Source organism: Neophocaena asiaeorientalis, unplaced genomic scaffold, assembly GCF_003031525.2.
Source record: "Neophocaena asiaeorientalis asiaeorientalis breed wild unplaced genomic scaffold, Neophocaena_asiaeorientalis_V1.1 scaffold46, whole genome shotgun sequence".
In the NCBI taxonomy this organism is placed as follows: Eukaryota; Metazoa; Chordata; class Mammalia; order Artiodactyla; family Phocoenidae; genus Neophocaena; species Neophocaena asiaeorientalis.
This window is the reverse complement of record NW_020175393.1, coordinates 1,734,532-1,749,716: the sequence shown is the minus strand read 5'-3', so window position 1 is coordinate 1,749,716 and position 15,185 is coordinate 1,734,532. Positions and strand designations below refer to the sequence as shown.

General features: G+C 53.0%; 1 protein-coding gene and 1 non-coding gene across 2 annotated transcripts; one reads left to right on the top strand and one right to left on the bottom strand.

Moving 5' to 3' along the window:
* The first annotated feature begins 5,088 nt into the window (after window positions 1-5,088).
* Window positions 5,089-11,059, top strand: MLN (motilin). The gene is given in 4 exon segments (XM_024766289.1): window positions 5,089-5,205; window positions 7,178-7,294; window positions 10,350-10,458; window positions 10,894-11,059. Coding segments are annotated over 4 exon segments (351 nt in total). The 3' UTR covers window positions 10,902-11,059.
* On the bottom strand, window positions 6,074-6,146 carry TRNAE-CUC (transfer RNA glutamic acid (anticodon CUC)). The gene has a single exon. It is a non-coding gene; the product is annotated as a tRNA-Glu (tRNA).
* Window positions 11,060-15,185: the final 4,126 nt, after the last annotated feature.

Genomic DNA, 15,185 nt, shown 5'->3' with positions numbered 1-15,185 from the left:
TCTAAAGCCAGACTCCTGAGTTTGAACCTGGTCCTGCCATTTTAATAGCTGTGTGACGTTAGGCCAGCTGTTTCAGCTCAGTTTTCCCACCTATAAAATGGGATAGTAGCCACACCAGCCTCATAGGGTTGTTGTGAGATTTTTCTAAAACTGATACATGTGATGTCTGGCTGATATTTATTACGTATCAAACAGCTTTCACACTCCAGACACTGTCGAGGTCAGGGGTCAGCAAACTTTTCCTATAAGGTCCAGATAATAAATATTTTTGGCCTTGTGGGCATTAATGTCTCAACTATTCAACCCTGCTGCTATAGCCCCAAAGCAGCCATAGACAATAAGCAAAGAATGAGCATGGCTGTGTTCCAATAAAACTTTATTTATAGACACGGAAATGTGAATTTCATATCAATTCACCTGTCACTAAATATTATTCTTCTTTTGATTTTTTTAATTATTAAAAATGTAAAAATTACTCTTAGCTCAAAGTCTATATAAAAATAGAGGGCAAGGGCTTCCCTGGTGGCGCAGTGGTTGAGAGTCTGCCTGCTGATGCAGGGGACACGGGTTCGTGCCCCGGTCCGGGAAGATCCCACATGCTGCGGAGCGGCTGGGCCCGTGAGCCATGGCCGCCGAGCCTGCGTGTCCGGAGCCTGTGCTCCGCGATGGGAGGGGCCGCAACAGTGAGAGGCCCGCGTACCGCCAAAAAAAAAAAAAAAAAAAATAGAGGGCGAGCTGGATTTGACCCATATTGACTGACCCCTGGTCGAGACGCTGGAGATGCAGATCCTGACATGTCCTGCCGTAGGAGCCCACGAGCTTCCCTGAGCCTGGGAAGGGCTCCTTCACAGCCCTCAGGCTACTATGCCCCCACCAAGCTCTCTGACCTTGGGTCAAAAGTCTCTTTCGAAACGGGGACACTGAGACTCTGATCAGGCCAGGGTTAAGAAATGGCAATTCAGTTCCAAGCCCTGGCATTTTGAGCTCTAATTCCTCTAAGATAAATTTCAGACTCCAGAGACCCAATGCACAAGTGTGTCACCAATCCAGCACACCGGAAGAGGTCTAACCTTGCATCTGGAATAGAACACAGAGCCCCAGCTGGTGGGAAGCCCTGCTGAGCAGGGAATTTAGAGGTTATCTGGATTGGGTTTGAAGCACTGCAAACATTTACTTCTTTCAGAGGGCAAAAGCCAGAGCTGATGGAAGGACGACAGGATAGGCATTCCTGGATGAGGAGCAGGGCTTCTGAATGTTCGGGGCAGCCTCTCTGGAAGACACTGATGGCCAGCAAGGTTCACCTGGGGAAAGGCCTCTGCCCACCAGACTCTCGGGACCTCACACCAATCTGCCCAGCCACTTCCCCACTGGTCTCCCAGCCCCGCCTCTCCCTGCTCCTACGCCTACACCCAGACGCTGAGTGATCTTCCACCACGACACGTTTGTTGTATCCCCTTCAAGACACCGTGAGGACCCCCGGCTTCCTCCCCCATCAAATCTAAATCCTTCTACTTGGTTTCTAAGGCTCCCAGACTGACCCTTTTTCAACCACACAGTGGACCTCCCAGGACACCACCATCCTCTGCACCTGTGTGTGTCCTACATCCCAGAAGCCCCCGCTCCCACCCTCTGCCACACCTGGTCACATCCAGCCTTGACCTTTATATGAAGAGATCTTGCAGTAGGGTCACAGAAGAGGGATTTAATTGTGCTTCAGTTTCCTTATCTGTAAAATGGGGAAAATAGGAGCACCAACCTCATGGGGTTGCTGAGATTTAATGAGAACACGTGTGCCGAGCATCCCCTGAGTGGTGCCAGGGTCGCCACTGTATTTGGAAAGGGCACCAGCCAGCAGCAGCCAGCCCTGTCTGACTGCAGAATAGGTTCACCTCTTCCCTCTTTGAATATTTTTAAAGTTACCATTTGAATGACACAATTACCACAAAAGATTTCCAGGGTAGGTGTCCCTTCTCCCCATTTAGGCTGCAAACCTTTTGTACTGAAAGCATCACGCCTTCCCTGGCCCTCCACGGAGACTCTGGGCCTCCACGGCCCTGGGTCTGGACTGCCATTTGCTTTTCCCTAATCTATTGAAATGCTGCCACACACTCTAGTGTCCTTTCTTTCATGAGGAGCTTCAGAGGAAAGGCCAAAGACAAGTTATCTTCCTAGTACAGCACTTTGACAGGCCAACAGAGAATCTGATCAATAGAGTGGCCTGGAGACGGTCAACATTATATATTTAAGTAACAAAAAGAAAGGGCTTTTGTTAAAATGACCCTCTGAGCGGCAGTCGAGCTCTAAGTGGACAGGAGAGTGCCATCTGGGCGGGGGCTGGCCTCCACCAAACCTGACTGTCACTCGAGCAAAAGGCCTTCCAGGAAAGGCCCGACATCCACAGCGTGGCAGGCCCTGCCCATTGTTTCCACGAGCTTCAAGAATCCAGGCTCCCCACCCAGAGCCCCCAAAGGTATGGCCAAAGGTTAATGGGCTCCAAAGGGAGGGCAGGAGGTATATAAGGGCCCATCAGACCAGTCAGACACCAGCGGACAAGCAGAGAGAGGCTCCGCCTGGCCCACTCAGACCACACTCACACTGTGAGTAGCCAGAGAAGGTGGGCGGGGGAGGTATCATCAGTAGCCTGAGGATGGGATGTGAGCCGAGCCCGCCCCATCCAGAGCTCTCCGGGGTGAGCTGACCCGCTCCTGTGGCCCTCTGCCACCTTCAAATACCCACCTGGGCTTCAGACTGAGTACCCCGAGCTGGTTTCCAGCGTACGGGTTAAAGCTGCACACAGTGGGCAAGCGCAGGGCTGCCCGGAGGCATGCAGGCTGGAGGGAGGAGCAGGGGGTGCAAATCCTGGCAAAAGTGAAGCTGTCTGGGGTCGGCGGTGCCATCGACTGCAGGCTGGGAACCCAAACCAGAGCCCAGCCTGGGTGCAGGGCCATCCCACTTGGCATGGGGTCTTGGCCCTGGGAAGTTAAGGGGAAGAGGCTGGGTCCCTAGGGAGACGACATGGCTGGGCAAGACTAGTGGGGCCCAGGGTTCCTAAAGGAGAGAGAGAGAAGAGACAGGTGCCCCCTCAGCCAGAGCCGAGCGCCGGAAGCCTGGAGCCCCACTCCCGGTGACGGAAAAGGAAAATCAGCAGCTCGTCATATGAAAAGCCCTCGCTCCTATTCTGAGCTCCCCGGAACGCAAATGAATGTAGGTGACATGCCGGCTGCCAGTTGGAGCACGAAAATGAGCAGCAATTGGATTTTTGCCTTTTTTTAATTTAAAGTTTTTATTGATTCTTATGGAGTGAATTAAATGTGAACACCAGAATGAGAAGGGATCCATGGCATCTCCGTGAAGGAAATGGGACACCATTAATGTGACATAGCTGTGTCCTCTGAAAGGGAGCTGGGGCCCCAGAGACTCCACAGGGAAAGGAAAGGAGGAACAGTGATTCAGAGCACCCCACCCTCACCCGTGCTCTGTCACCTCAACAGAGCACAGGGCCTCAGTTTCTGAGACGTGGTCTTCAATGGGTGGGTGGTCCGTCCCACCCTCCTGGGAATTTGTATGCAGCCGGCATGGGGGGCTTTGGCTGTCTGAGCTGTCATGTTCTTTCTCGTGGAGTTTTAGCGACATGGAGAGACCAAGTAGGACAGGGCAGTGGGAGAACAAGAAGACAGAGGGGCCTTCACACAACCAAGGAGACGGGTCCTAGCAGAGAGGCAGGACACAAACCCACAGCCTTGGAAGATTCTCTCCAAAGGGAGAGTCAAAGTTGGACCTGCAGGAAAGCTTGGAGGCCAGTCTGGGGCAGGACCCTCTCCTCCCAATGGAATCCAGCCCGCCCAAGGGCTGTGGGACCCTGAGGTGACCCCCAGAAGCTCTTTATCTGAACCCTGTAATCCCCCCACCGCCGCTGCAGAGGCTGCTCCGGTCTCCCTTCCCTGCTCCAGGGGCCTGCCCCCTGTGGTGCCCTTCTCCCCTTTCTGTGGGCAGAGGCCACATGGAGAGGGTATTAGGACGAGCGCCGGGCCTCAGAAGGCCAGGCCTCCAGCCCCCACTGCCTTCATATGGGTCTCTTCACCTCCCCAGGCCTCCTCCACTCCCTAGATCACACCTGCTCCCAGGTGGGCATGAGGAGTGTGCGGGAGAGGGCTTGGAATGGTAAGGAATCAACCAAGGCCAGCGCCCAGCAGGCCACGCCCCCCTCCACAGGACCATCCTGCCCCGGCCCCTCTCTCAAGTCCCTGCACTCCTGAGGTCCTCACGCCCGCCTGCTCCCTGGTGTCTTGGCAGCCCTCCTTCCCGCCAGCCATTCCTGACACACCCACTTCCAGGATGTGGGAGGGCCTCACACATGCTCACGCTGGCACCTCACCAGCACTGGTGGCATTGGTGCGGGTTGTTACAGGGAGGAAGTTGTTTCTGGATGGCGGCCAGCAGGCAGCTGGACTCGCCGGAGCTGGGAAAGGGTTTGTTCCAGAGCCGGTGCTGGCCCAGAGGGATGGGAACCCTGCTCTGCTCTTAGATGCTGCTCCAAGCTGAAGTCTTCCAATCTGGCTCTGCCTCCGCATGGGCAGAGGGTCTCCGCCCTTCCTCTCTAGACCTGGGGTCTTGGCCCAGTGCTCCCAGGCAGAGCTGGAATCAGCTGGGCCTGGGTCCATCCCTTTTATCATCCTAGTATCGGCTCAGGGAGCAGGCAGGGTCCTCTGGATCTTGGGGCTTGGTTCTGCTGACAATCTAAGAGTTTTTTAATCTGCAACATGGGGTCCCTCCTGCTTCATTAGCCCAGCTGACCCCAGGAGACCTCGTCAGTAACAAAGGGAAGGGCGAAGTGGAATGATTCTTCCCCGGTGTGTGTAGTGGGCAGGGCAGCCTCTCCTGGGTGCTTAGGGCAGAGAGGGGGCTCTGAGTTCCTCTGGTACAGCCCCACACCAAACCCAAGTCCAGACAGGGTAAGTGGCTTGCTCAGGATCACACAGCTCCAGGTGGGCCATGGACCAGAGCTGAGGGCTCCTGCCTCCAACGCAGCAGCCTGTCCCTGTACCCTACATTGGTGACAGGAGCTCCCTGTTTTCGTCCAGCTCCAGGATGCTGTCCCGCGAGGCCGTGGCCTTTCTGCTGGTGGTGCATGCAGCCACCATGCTGGCTTCCCAGACGGAAGCCTACATCCCCATCTTCACCTACGGCGAAGTCCAGAGGATGCAGGTAAGATATTCCCAGGCTGCCCGCCTCCCCAGTGTGGCCGAGTTGACCCACAGCCCTGCTCAGCACTGAAATCATATTAGTTTCTCTGAGGCATAAGTGTCCCTTTGGTAAACCCACGTTTAATCAGCTATGCCAGGGACACTGAGGCGAATATGCAAAACCAGGACCCCAGATAACCCCAGACCCCAGCCGTACCCCCGGCCACTTCCACTCTTTCACTAGTGCCACAAAGGTATCAGTGGCTCCCACGGGCGACATCTTTTCCCACCCCTGCCCATCCTTCAGGGGAAGTTTTCAATTAACAAGCCAATAAATATTTGTGGAGCATCTCTGCAGCACAAAGGGCCACCCCGGGTGAGAGGCCAGACACGCAAGGAAATCTCAGAACCTCCCGTCTTCAGGGAGCTGGCTCGCGGGAGCCAAGACACAAACATACGAAAGATTCACTAATAACAGAAAACAAAATGGAGATGTCACAAGGCAGGATGTGATTAATTGTCCAGTAAGTAATGCTGCTGGTATGCGCTGAGTTCAGGGCAGGAGAAAACATGGTGGGCTGGTGCGGAAGAGGGGAACCTGAGCTGAGGGCCTCGAGAGAGAAGGATGGGGGACAGGTGGGCGCAAATGTCCGAGCGGGAAAGAAGGTGCCTTTCCGGGGAGTGGTGGCCAAAGCCTCCTTCTCTTTAGAGCCCAGAAGAAAACAGGGCAGGCTTAATGGAACTCAGGCAGCGGAGCCTAAGGAAAACTGGGCTGCTGGACCTGCCTCCCTGGGCCTTTTACTTTACACATCAAGGGGTTCTGAGTGTCTCGCCACCTTTGTTTCTCTCTTTCTCTTTTTGGCCGCGCTACACGTCTTGTGGGATTTTAGGTCCCCAACCGGGGATCAAACCCGGGCCCTCAGCAGTGAGAGTGCAGAGTCCTAACCACTGGACCACCAGGGACTTCCCTGTTTCTCTTTAAATGGGATGAAGTAATGGACGTTCATGTCCCATGTGTCTGAGACCAAGGCTCCAACGGGGATCCACAACTGAGTCAGTTCTCTGGGAGGTCACGTGGCCCTGAGGCAGAGCCTCTAGCAACGCAGTTTGTCCCGGGGTAGGTTTCCACACACCCAGTGAACAGCATCCTTTACAGAGGCCAGGCTGGACCCAGCTCCCCTTCTTCAGGGGTGGACATGCAAAGTGATGGAGGAGATACAGAGGATCCCCTAAACCTACCTTCGTCCACCACTTGGCTCCCTCTGCAGGAAAGATGACCAGCTGTTCCAGAATCACCATGTCCCAGGGCAGGCCCAGAGCTGAACCCCCAGAGTGTCCTCAGAGAAACCAAAGGAATGGGGGTGTATCTGATCTCAGTGCTCAGGGACCTAGCAAGCAGGATGCCCGGCAAATGTGGGGCTGGACAGAAAGAGTCAAACTCAGTGTTACACGAGCTGGCAAAATGGCAACCTAAGGACGCTTGGCGTTAATCTGCTCTGTGGTTTTCCTCCTCATCATTGCCAGGCACCGGCATTTTTATGAAGAAGCTGCAAACTCCTTCCTCCATAATTCATCTCCCTGTCTTGCCTCATAAATCACCTCCCAGGGACTCCAGTTTCAGGCCCACCCCACGGCGCCCTCACCATCTTTTTTATAGGCTCTTTGCTAAGAAAAACACATTTTCACACTTAATACGCAGGAAGGGCGGCCATTATTTTCAGCATTTTAACTTAATTAACAGTAACAACCTGGGTGTAATGTTTGAACTACAAAGGAATGGATTCCTCTTCGAGTTGACTTGTTGCCGGGCAAATCGAGGGCCATTGTCAAGCCGCTGGGTGTCTGAGACACCCTGTGAGACGTGCCTGGGAAAAGGGGTTCTTTTGGCCTGAGCGGGAGCTCAGGCCACTTAGCACTCTGGGTAGAGACTCCAAGGGGCCGTATGGGTGGTTGATGGAGAGTGAGTTTTGTACAGTTTTGTGCTCGACCCCTAGGAAAAGGAGCGGTACGAAGGACAAAAGAAATCCCTGAGTGTACAGCAGAGGTCCGAGAAGGCGGGCCCTCTGGACTCCGCGGAACCCTCGTAGGAAGAAGTAAAGGAAGTTACCAAGGCGAGCAGACAGGGGGGCAATGCAGAGAAACCCAGTAGGGGGATGGTCCCCGGCCACCACAGAATGTTCTGTGAACCAGACACTGAGGCAACAAGTTCCATCCTAGGAGGGAGAAACAGATACGAAAGATGAGACAATAAACCATTTTAGGCACCAAATAAGGAGGTAGAGTAGAGAGTGACGGTGGGGCTGGGGGCACTGCTTTGGCTGGGGGAGCGGAGGGAAGGCCTCTCAGAGGAGGTGACATTTGATGTGAAACCTGAAGCATCAGGAAGAGCCACCCATGCAAAGAGCTGAGAAGGAACATCCCAGAAGAAGGAGCAGGGAGTGCAAAGGCCCGGCTCAGGAAGCCCCTGGCGGGTCAGAGGCCCTCGAGGCCCAGCGGGTGCTGAGGGAGGGCAAGAGGCCAGCAGGGCCTGGTGGGCCAGGCAAGACGCCTGGGAGGCTGTTGGGGGTTCAGAGCAGGGAGGTCATCTGCTCCGACTCAGAAAGAACGGAGGCGGCAGGAGTGGAGGCAGGAGGCCGGTCAGAAGGCAGCTGTGGTCCTCAGGGAGAGACGACGGGGGTGCCGTTTCCTGCCCTAGACTTGAGCCGGGAGACAGCTACTGCGTCCGGACCCAGCGTCCAGGGCCTTGAGCGCCCAGTGAGCATGCACAGATTGTCAGGGCTGGAGAGAGCCTTGAGTTTGTCTAGTAGGACTCTTTAATTTCACAGACTCATTTATTCAGACGGAGAACACTTACTAAGCCTCCGTTACGTGCAAGGCACGCTTCTGGGCACTGGGGACAGAGTGACAAAACAGATAAATCCTCTGCCCTCATGGAGCTCGTACTCCCGGGGAGAACAGAAACAAGGTACTGGAAGCATCAGCAACAGAACGCAAGCAGGGTAAATAAGCAAACTTTACAGTAGGTCACGTGGGGATAGGTGATGTGGAGGAAAAGAAAACAGGGAAAGGAGATGGGGTGGGTGGTAATTTTAAATAGGATGATCAGAGCAGGTGTCATGAGTAGATTGGTGTTTGTGCAAAGACCTGAAGAGAGGGAGGGAGTGAACCATAAGGATATCTGAGGGAAGAGCTTTCCAGGCAGAAGAAACAGCCAGTGCAAAGGCCCTGAGGCAGGAGTGGGCCCAGAGGAGAGGGGGAGAGGGAGGAAGGGAGAGGAGAGGGGGAAGGGGAGAGAGAGAGAGAGAGCACTTCAGCCCAGGGTGGTCATGGGGGAGGCAGAGCAAAGTGGTCAGATTCTGGAAATATTTTGGAGGTACAAGCCCACAGGATTTGCTGAAAGAATGGATATAGGATGTGAAAAAAGAGAAAAGTAAAAACTGACTTCAAGGTTTTTGGCTGAAACACCTAGAAGGAAGGATTTTCCACTCACTGAGCTGGTGAAGCCTGTGGTTGGCTCGGGTTGGCAGGAAGAAGATCAGGAGGTCAGACTGGACCTGTGAACTGTGAGATGCCTGTTGGGCACCCAGGTGGAGATGTTGCACTGGCAGGTAGATATGCAAGTCTGGACTTTAGGAAAGGTTGGGGCTGGAGACATAAATGTGGGAGTCATCAGCGATTATATAAAATTTCAGGCCAGGACAAGGCGAGATCCTTGGCAGGGCGGGGCAGGTGGATGGAGAAAGAAGAAGTCCCAGGACTGAGTGTGGAACACTTTCCTGTAAAGGGGTCTGGAAGGGGGTGGGGCAGACTGGCAGACTGATATCTAGAGAGAGTGGGGGCCTTGCCAAGGTCACGCAGTGGTCAAGGCAGAACAGAGCTGGACATCACACCTCCTGTCTCCCAGTGAACACTGGCCAGTGATCTTTGCACCCCCTTGGGTCCCCACAGCAGGCTGTCCACAGACAGTGAGGTCACACATGTGGCACAGAGAGTGACCTCGGTGCTGTCACTGCAGTGGAAGAAGGGGGGGCACTCTTTTCCTTCCCGAATGCTCCCTGGGCTCTAGAGGAGGGAGCCGGGAGTGAGTCCTCCGCCTTTGGGCAAAGGGGGAGCTTGCTCAGAACTGCCCTCAAAATGCACCTGAGACACAGTTTATGGCACTGACCCTGAGGTTCCCACGGTACAGGCTATATCCGATGTAACATCTCAGGAGGCTTGGGGTGGGTACCTCTTGTCCCCTCTCCTTATCCTTAGAACCATGACATGCAGGCCAGGAGGTCCTTTCTGGGTCATCCAGTCCAGCCTTTTCATTTTAAAAGTAAGGAAACCATTCCCACAGCAAGGGAACAGCACAGGCAGGGCTGGAACCGCCAGCCTGCAGAGCCACCCCAAAGGTTGTCCTTCAGGCCTCCTGAGTCCACTTCCCACCCCCGGTGTGTCGGGTGGGAGGTGGGGGAGCTGGCCTGGGACTCCTCCATCGTGGGTCTCTGGAGAGTTAGGGGGTCTTGGCTTGTGCAGCAAGACCATTGAACCAGGAAGCTCTGAGGGAGCCCCTTGCTCTGCCCCAACAACCTCTCTTGGTGGAGAGCCTCCAGACAACTCCTCCAGGGTCTTAGATGTGTCCCCAAGGTGCTAGAGAAAGCGTAGCCTGGGGGTCCCGGGAACGGACCCTGGAGCCAGGCCCTCTGGGTGTACTTCTCCCTCTGCTATTTAGTACCTGTGTGGCCTTGAGCAAGTTACCTGACCTCTTTGTCCTCAGTTGCCTCATCTGCAAAATGGGGACATTAATCCCCAGTAATGTCTCTACATCATAGGGTCATTGAGAGGCTTAACCTACGGAAAGCATTTAGAGTGACACCTGGCACCTGGTACACTCCCACGTGTTAGCTATTATCATTCAGGAGAAGGGGAGGAGACTTCCCTCCTCTGATCCCAGCTTCCCCCACCGGGGTGAGGCTGGTTGATCCTCCTCCCTCCCTGCTGGTCTCAGCAACTTCCGGGATCCAGCCCCGAGGTGAGAATTAGGGAGAGGGGCCAGAGTTCCCAGAGGACCGCAGAGGATCTGGAAGAGTGGCACGGCTCCCCAACGGTCCCTCCAACCACCTGTAGGGCACCCAGGGGTCAACGGCGCACTCTGTCTTCTGTTAACTCTGCCTTATTTCACAGCTGACTGCTCCCGTGGAAATTGGCATGAGTATGAAATCCAGGCAGCTGGAAAAGTACCGGGCCACCCTGAAAGGTCTGATGTGTGAAGTGCTGCGGTCCAGCCAGAACGGTAAGCGGAGCCAGGGCGCCTCCGGGTTCATATTCCTGCGGCGTAGCCAAGTAGGGTTTGGGGGCTGTGATTTGTTTTTCTGCTTTGCTCTTGAGAACCTGAAGCTGCCTTTATAAAAGCCCTGAGCCCCATTTGGCCTTCCCCGGGTCAAGGTCGGCCTGAGTTACTTGTGCAAAGCTAGGTCCTATGTGACAAACAGCCACCAATTTTTTCTCCTAGTCCCCAGGAGGAAAGGAGAAAGGCCAGGGGAAAACGTTTGGGGCGGAGGAACTGAGAAGTTAAATTACTAGCCCCAGGCTATGGAGAAAGCTAGAGGGAGAGTCTGGCCAGACCTCCCCTCCTTCCTCAGACCTGCAGGCAGGTTTAGAAGGCGGTTTCACAGATGGACCTGATGACACTTCTGAGCTGCAAATTTCCTTTGCTTTTCTCCAGCAGCCAAGTGACAGGTCACCTGGGGGAGAAGCTGGATGGAACTCAGATCCCCCCACCCCCCATCCAGAGAGGCCCCGGGAGCCCATCTGCACGGCCCATCTGCTGGGCTTGGAAGGAAAACACCCTCTCCCAAGCAAATCCCCCTCCAGCAAATAAATCATGAAATATACAGAAATGACTCTTTTATTTAATATTTTAATTTCCAAAAGTCAGAGTCAGGTCATGCCATAAAGAGGGAAATAATAAAGCTCAGAGAGAGTTTGGCCATAAATGGTGCATATATTAGCAAAGCACGTGCCTTTTGTAAGTTCTGTGTGCAAATATTAATTGAGACCCACGGAATCGGAAGATTTGCGCCGGCCCTTCCGTTCTAGGTAAGGAAACTGAGTCCCGGAGAGATGGCATCTTTTGCCCATGTTCTGAGTCAGTGGCAGAGCAAGCACAGTAACTCAGGCCTCCTGAATCCTGGTCCATTTTCTGTTTACTGACTCGAGGTCTAATGGACCAGAGCGTTTTAAGGCCTCTGCGCTCAACCCCTTGCTGGGTAACTTCCAGCTAGCCCTTTAACCTCAATGAGCCTTTGCAAAAGCAAGGTGGTAATATCTGCCTTGAGATCTGGGGACGGAGGCACCAGCAAAAAGCACATTACTATTATTATTATCACCTTGTGACTACATATGCCAGCATCTATGGCAAAATTACACAGCCAACCCATTTCATTTCTGCCTTCTAAACAAAACTGGATGGGAAATTTCATTCTAATTTAATTTTACGCTAATGAATGTTCATTTATTTATAAACTGGGGCCATATAGGAACCCAAGCTCCATCCATAGGTTACCAGCGATTAGACAACACTGCCCATTCCATATCTCCACCCGCCTCAGCCACTTCAAGGGCTTAGCCGTGGATAACAGTCAGAACAAGATGACTCCAGCCCTTAAAAAAGACCCTCGCTTGGGGTGCTCTGAATGCCCCTCGAGGAAGCTTACATGGGACCCAGAGCCTGCACACAGCACGTTCACACAGTTTCCAGTGCACGTACTGATCAACCCAAGCACAGCTGCCAGATCCCGGGAGATGCTGCCCAGACACCTGCTAATAAACGGGGAGAGAGGGCTGCAGCAGGGCACGTGAAGGGAGGAAAAGCCACAGGAATCTATCTATAAAGCGTGCGATTGGAGGAACTGGATCCAGAACTCCTCCTCGCCCTTCCGAGTTCCACCAAGTTCCTCCGTTATCAGTAACGCTCTCCAAGAAGCAAAAACATAAAATGTTCCCTGTCTCTTTCCTTGTGGAAAACACAGATTTCGCGTCTTTTCCTCGCCCTCTGCTGAGATCTAACCCTACAGTGAGACCGCCTTCCCCCACCCCCAGCAGGGGGCGCCCGTTTCTGGGGCGGGGGGGGGGGGGGGTGTCCCAGCATCCTCTGGGGAATTTTCCTGAAGCTCCTGAGGGTTGAAATGGGTGCTATGGAGGGAAATGAGACACCTAGGAGATTTCACCGCGGATGGTCTGCATCTTTTTCAATGGGAATTGCTTCAGCAAGCACAGCTCCTAGGAAGCGTGAGGATGCTGTCAGTTCCGCAGAACAGGCCGGTTCAAAGCTCAGCGCTGCAGCCGACTTGTCCCCCACCCTCACCCGGTGGCCTCTGAAGTGCTTCCCAGTAATGAGCCACAACGGGGACCCAGCCACCACCTGCTTCTTTATGCACAGCGCCCTGGCCGCCTGTTTAGATATGTTGGCCCCTTTCTTCTCTCGTTTTCCTCCTCCTCCTGCCACTGGTTCGATTTCTCATCATCGGCTCAAATAATTCTTTTTCTCCAATAAGCGCCTCCATTTCCAGGACAGTGGACTCGACTACTTACAGGACATGCACAGCCCTGGAAGAAATTAAAACTGGGTCAGGGGCGAGGGATAGCTTGGGGAGGTTCTGAACTGAGCCAAGGAGAAAATGACCATGTTTTCACAAAACAGAAGTAAAGAGAGACACACTCTTGATTAAAGCTAGAGGATGCCTAGACCAGGACCCAGCCAGCATCAGAGACAGGGAAAGTGCCCAGAGGAACCAGTAGGGCGAGGATGCAGCTTCTCAACATCTGGCTGAGATTTATCCAGAAAAATCTACGAGTCTTTCCAGATACCTGGCAATTACAGAGAGTTACAGATTACCCGTTTTCATCTGGAATGTACTTTTACACTTAGGACCACGGGTAATTATAGGGCGACCTGAGCCTAGTTTCACAAGATGGAGATGATGAGGTATTTTCTTGGTAACCACGTTGGTGTGATTTTAAAATTACTGAGCTACGTGGATTTGCCATGAAATTGAATACTTAAAAGCAAAGAGTAATTGCCTGATATCTGTACTCTATAATTTAGTGTAATCTAATCATGGACAAAGCCCAAAAGAAAATGTTCTGAAAGCATTACATTTTTCTTCATACACAATTCATTATTGACATTGGGGAATGTATTCCATGCCTCTAAAGGATCTCTTACCCACAGATTTCAAGGTGTGAAAGTGGCCAAAAGAGTGAGAGTTTTGTTTAATTTTCAGCTGCTGATGAAAAGCAGGTAACATAGCTGCTCATTAAACCCATTCTGACACTTTTCTGTGACTCTGTTTGCCCCTTCATTGACCTAGAGAGATAGGTCAGGGTACTGAGATGAGGCAGCAAGACGCTGGGCAGAGCTGGGGCCGTTCCAGTCCAAATCTGAGCCAAAAATTGCCCTACATCGTCCCCCTTTCCAACCATACTCTCCCAGTGCCCCCATCACGGTGTGACGCCACCCATGCTATGGTTCGAAGGAAGCCCAGAATAGCCAAGAGGGATGCACGAGGCTGGGGACAAGGTGGATCAAGGGCAAGTCCATGGTCTGGAGCATCTTTAAAGGACCTGATAAATGTGTGCAGGGCTTTTCGCAGGAAGAGAATGAGAAAGGAACCCACTAAAAGATTTATGGCTGTTATTATCATAAGGCTCTGCCGAGACAGAGAGAGGTCGGCAGGACAGCAGGCAGCACGGCAGCCCCTTGGGAATCCAGAGCATCCTCCAAGTGGCCCCTCATCTCTACTAAATGTGTGGATGTGGTTACGAAGTAGATTTAGATATTGGAGCTTGTTTTCCCTCTTTTGACTTTAAGAAATCAGGAAGACCAACCGCAGCCTGAGGTGCTAACCTTAAAAAAAAAAACCACAACAAAGTGATGAGAAAGGAGGGCACACAGGACAGCCGTTGACTTTGCAATATTGCCCTCTTCTTGGAAATGTGTGTTCCCATACTCGATAGGCCCAGCGGCAGAACTAGAAGAGACACAGAAAGGCAGACCTGAGAAGGCCCAAAGGGGCCTCGTGGGCAGCTCCCAACACGACACGGGCAGTGGTGGCAAAGAAGCACTAAGATGGAGCCCTTCGGAGGGGAAGACCTAAGGGTCAGTGTCAGAAGTGTGGGGACAGTCACGTGGATAAAAGCTGATGGGCAACAAACTGACTTCACTGAAGCTGGTAAAAGTGCTTTGAGGGTGGAGAATATTGATGGAGGACCCTGAAGGGTTATCAATCCAGGGAAGGGGTGGACTGGATCGGGGAGTTCAGGAGGAAAATGTAGAGGCCCGAGACCTGGGAGGAATGATTGACTCATGAGGTTTTATTCTTTATTCTTTTTTTTAATGAGGTTTTCTTCTTTTCTTTTTTTAAATTTTCCTTTTTTCTAATTTTCTTATTTTTAATTTTTAAAATTTTTTGGCTGCGGCGCGGCATGAGGAATCTTAGTTACCTGATCAGGGATCAAACCCGTGCCCCCTGCAGTGGAAGCGTGGAATCTTAACCACCTGACGGCCAGGGAGGTACCTCATGAGGTTTTTTCTGACTGAATTTTCCAAACAGATTGTGAGGCTTCTTCTTGGAGGGATGGGGAAGGGAAGCATGATTGTCAAATATGCTGTAAGTGGTGGCACATTACCCCAAAGGCCTGCTAGACCCAGCGAGGCAGAGATGGAGCGCTGGGGGATGGGGGGAGGGAGGGCACTGCTGCAAACATGATGGGTTCGAGGCTGAAGGGAAGACAACAGGGTTCGGGTGGGGCTGGGGGAGGGCTGGGGGTCATTTGGCCCTGGGTGTATGTAGCAGCAGCCGGGACCCCAAACACAAGGAAAGCTGACAAAGCCCACACTGGGGACCACCCCAGGGGTGGCCCCATTTGGGTATTTTTTTAAATCGCCCCGAGATCCACTGTGTGGAAATAGACTGTAACTCTGCGAAACGCTGTAACATTAACTTTGTTTAAGCATCA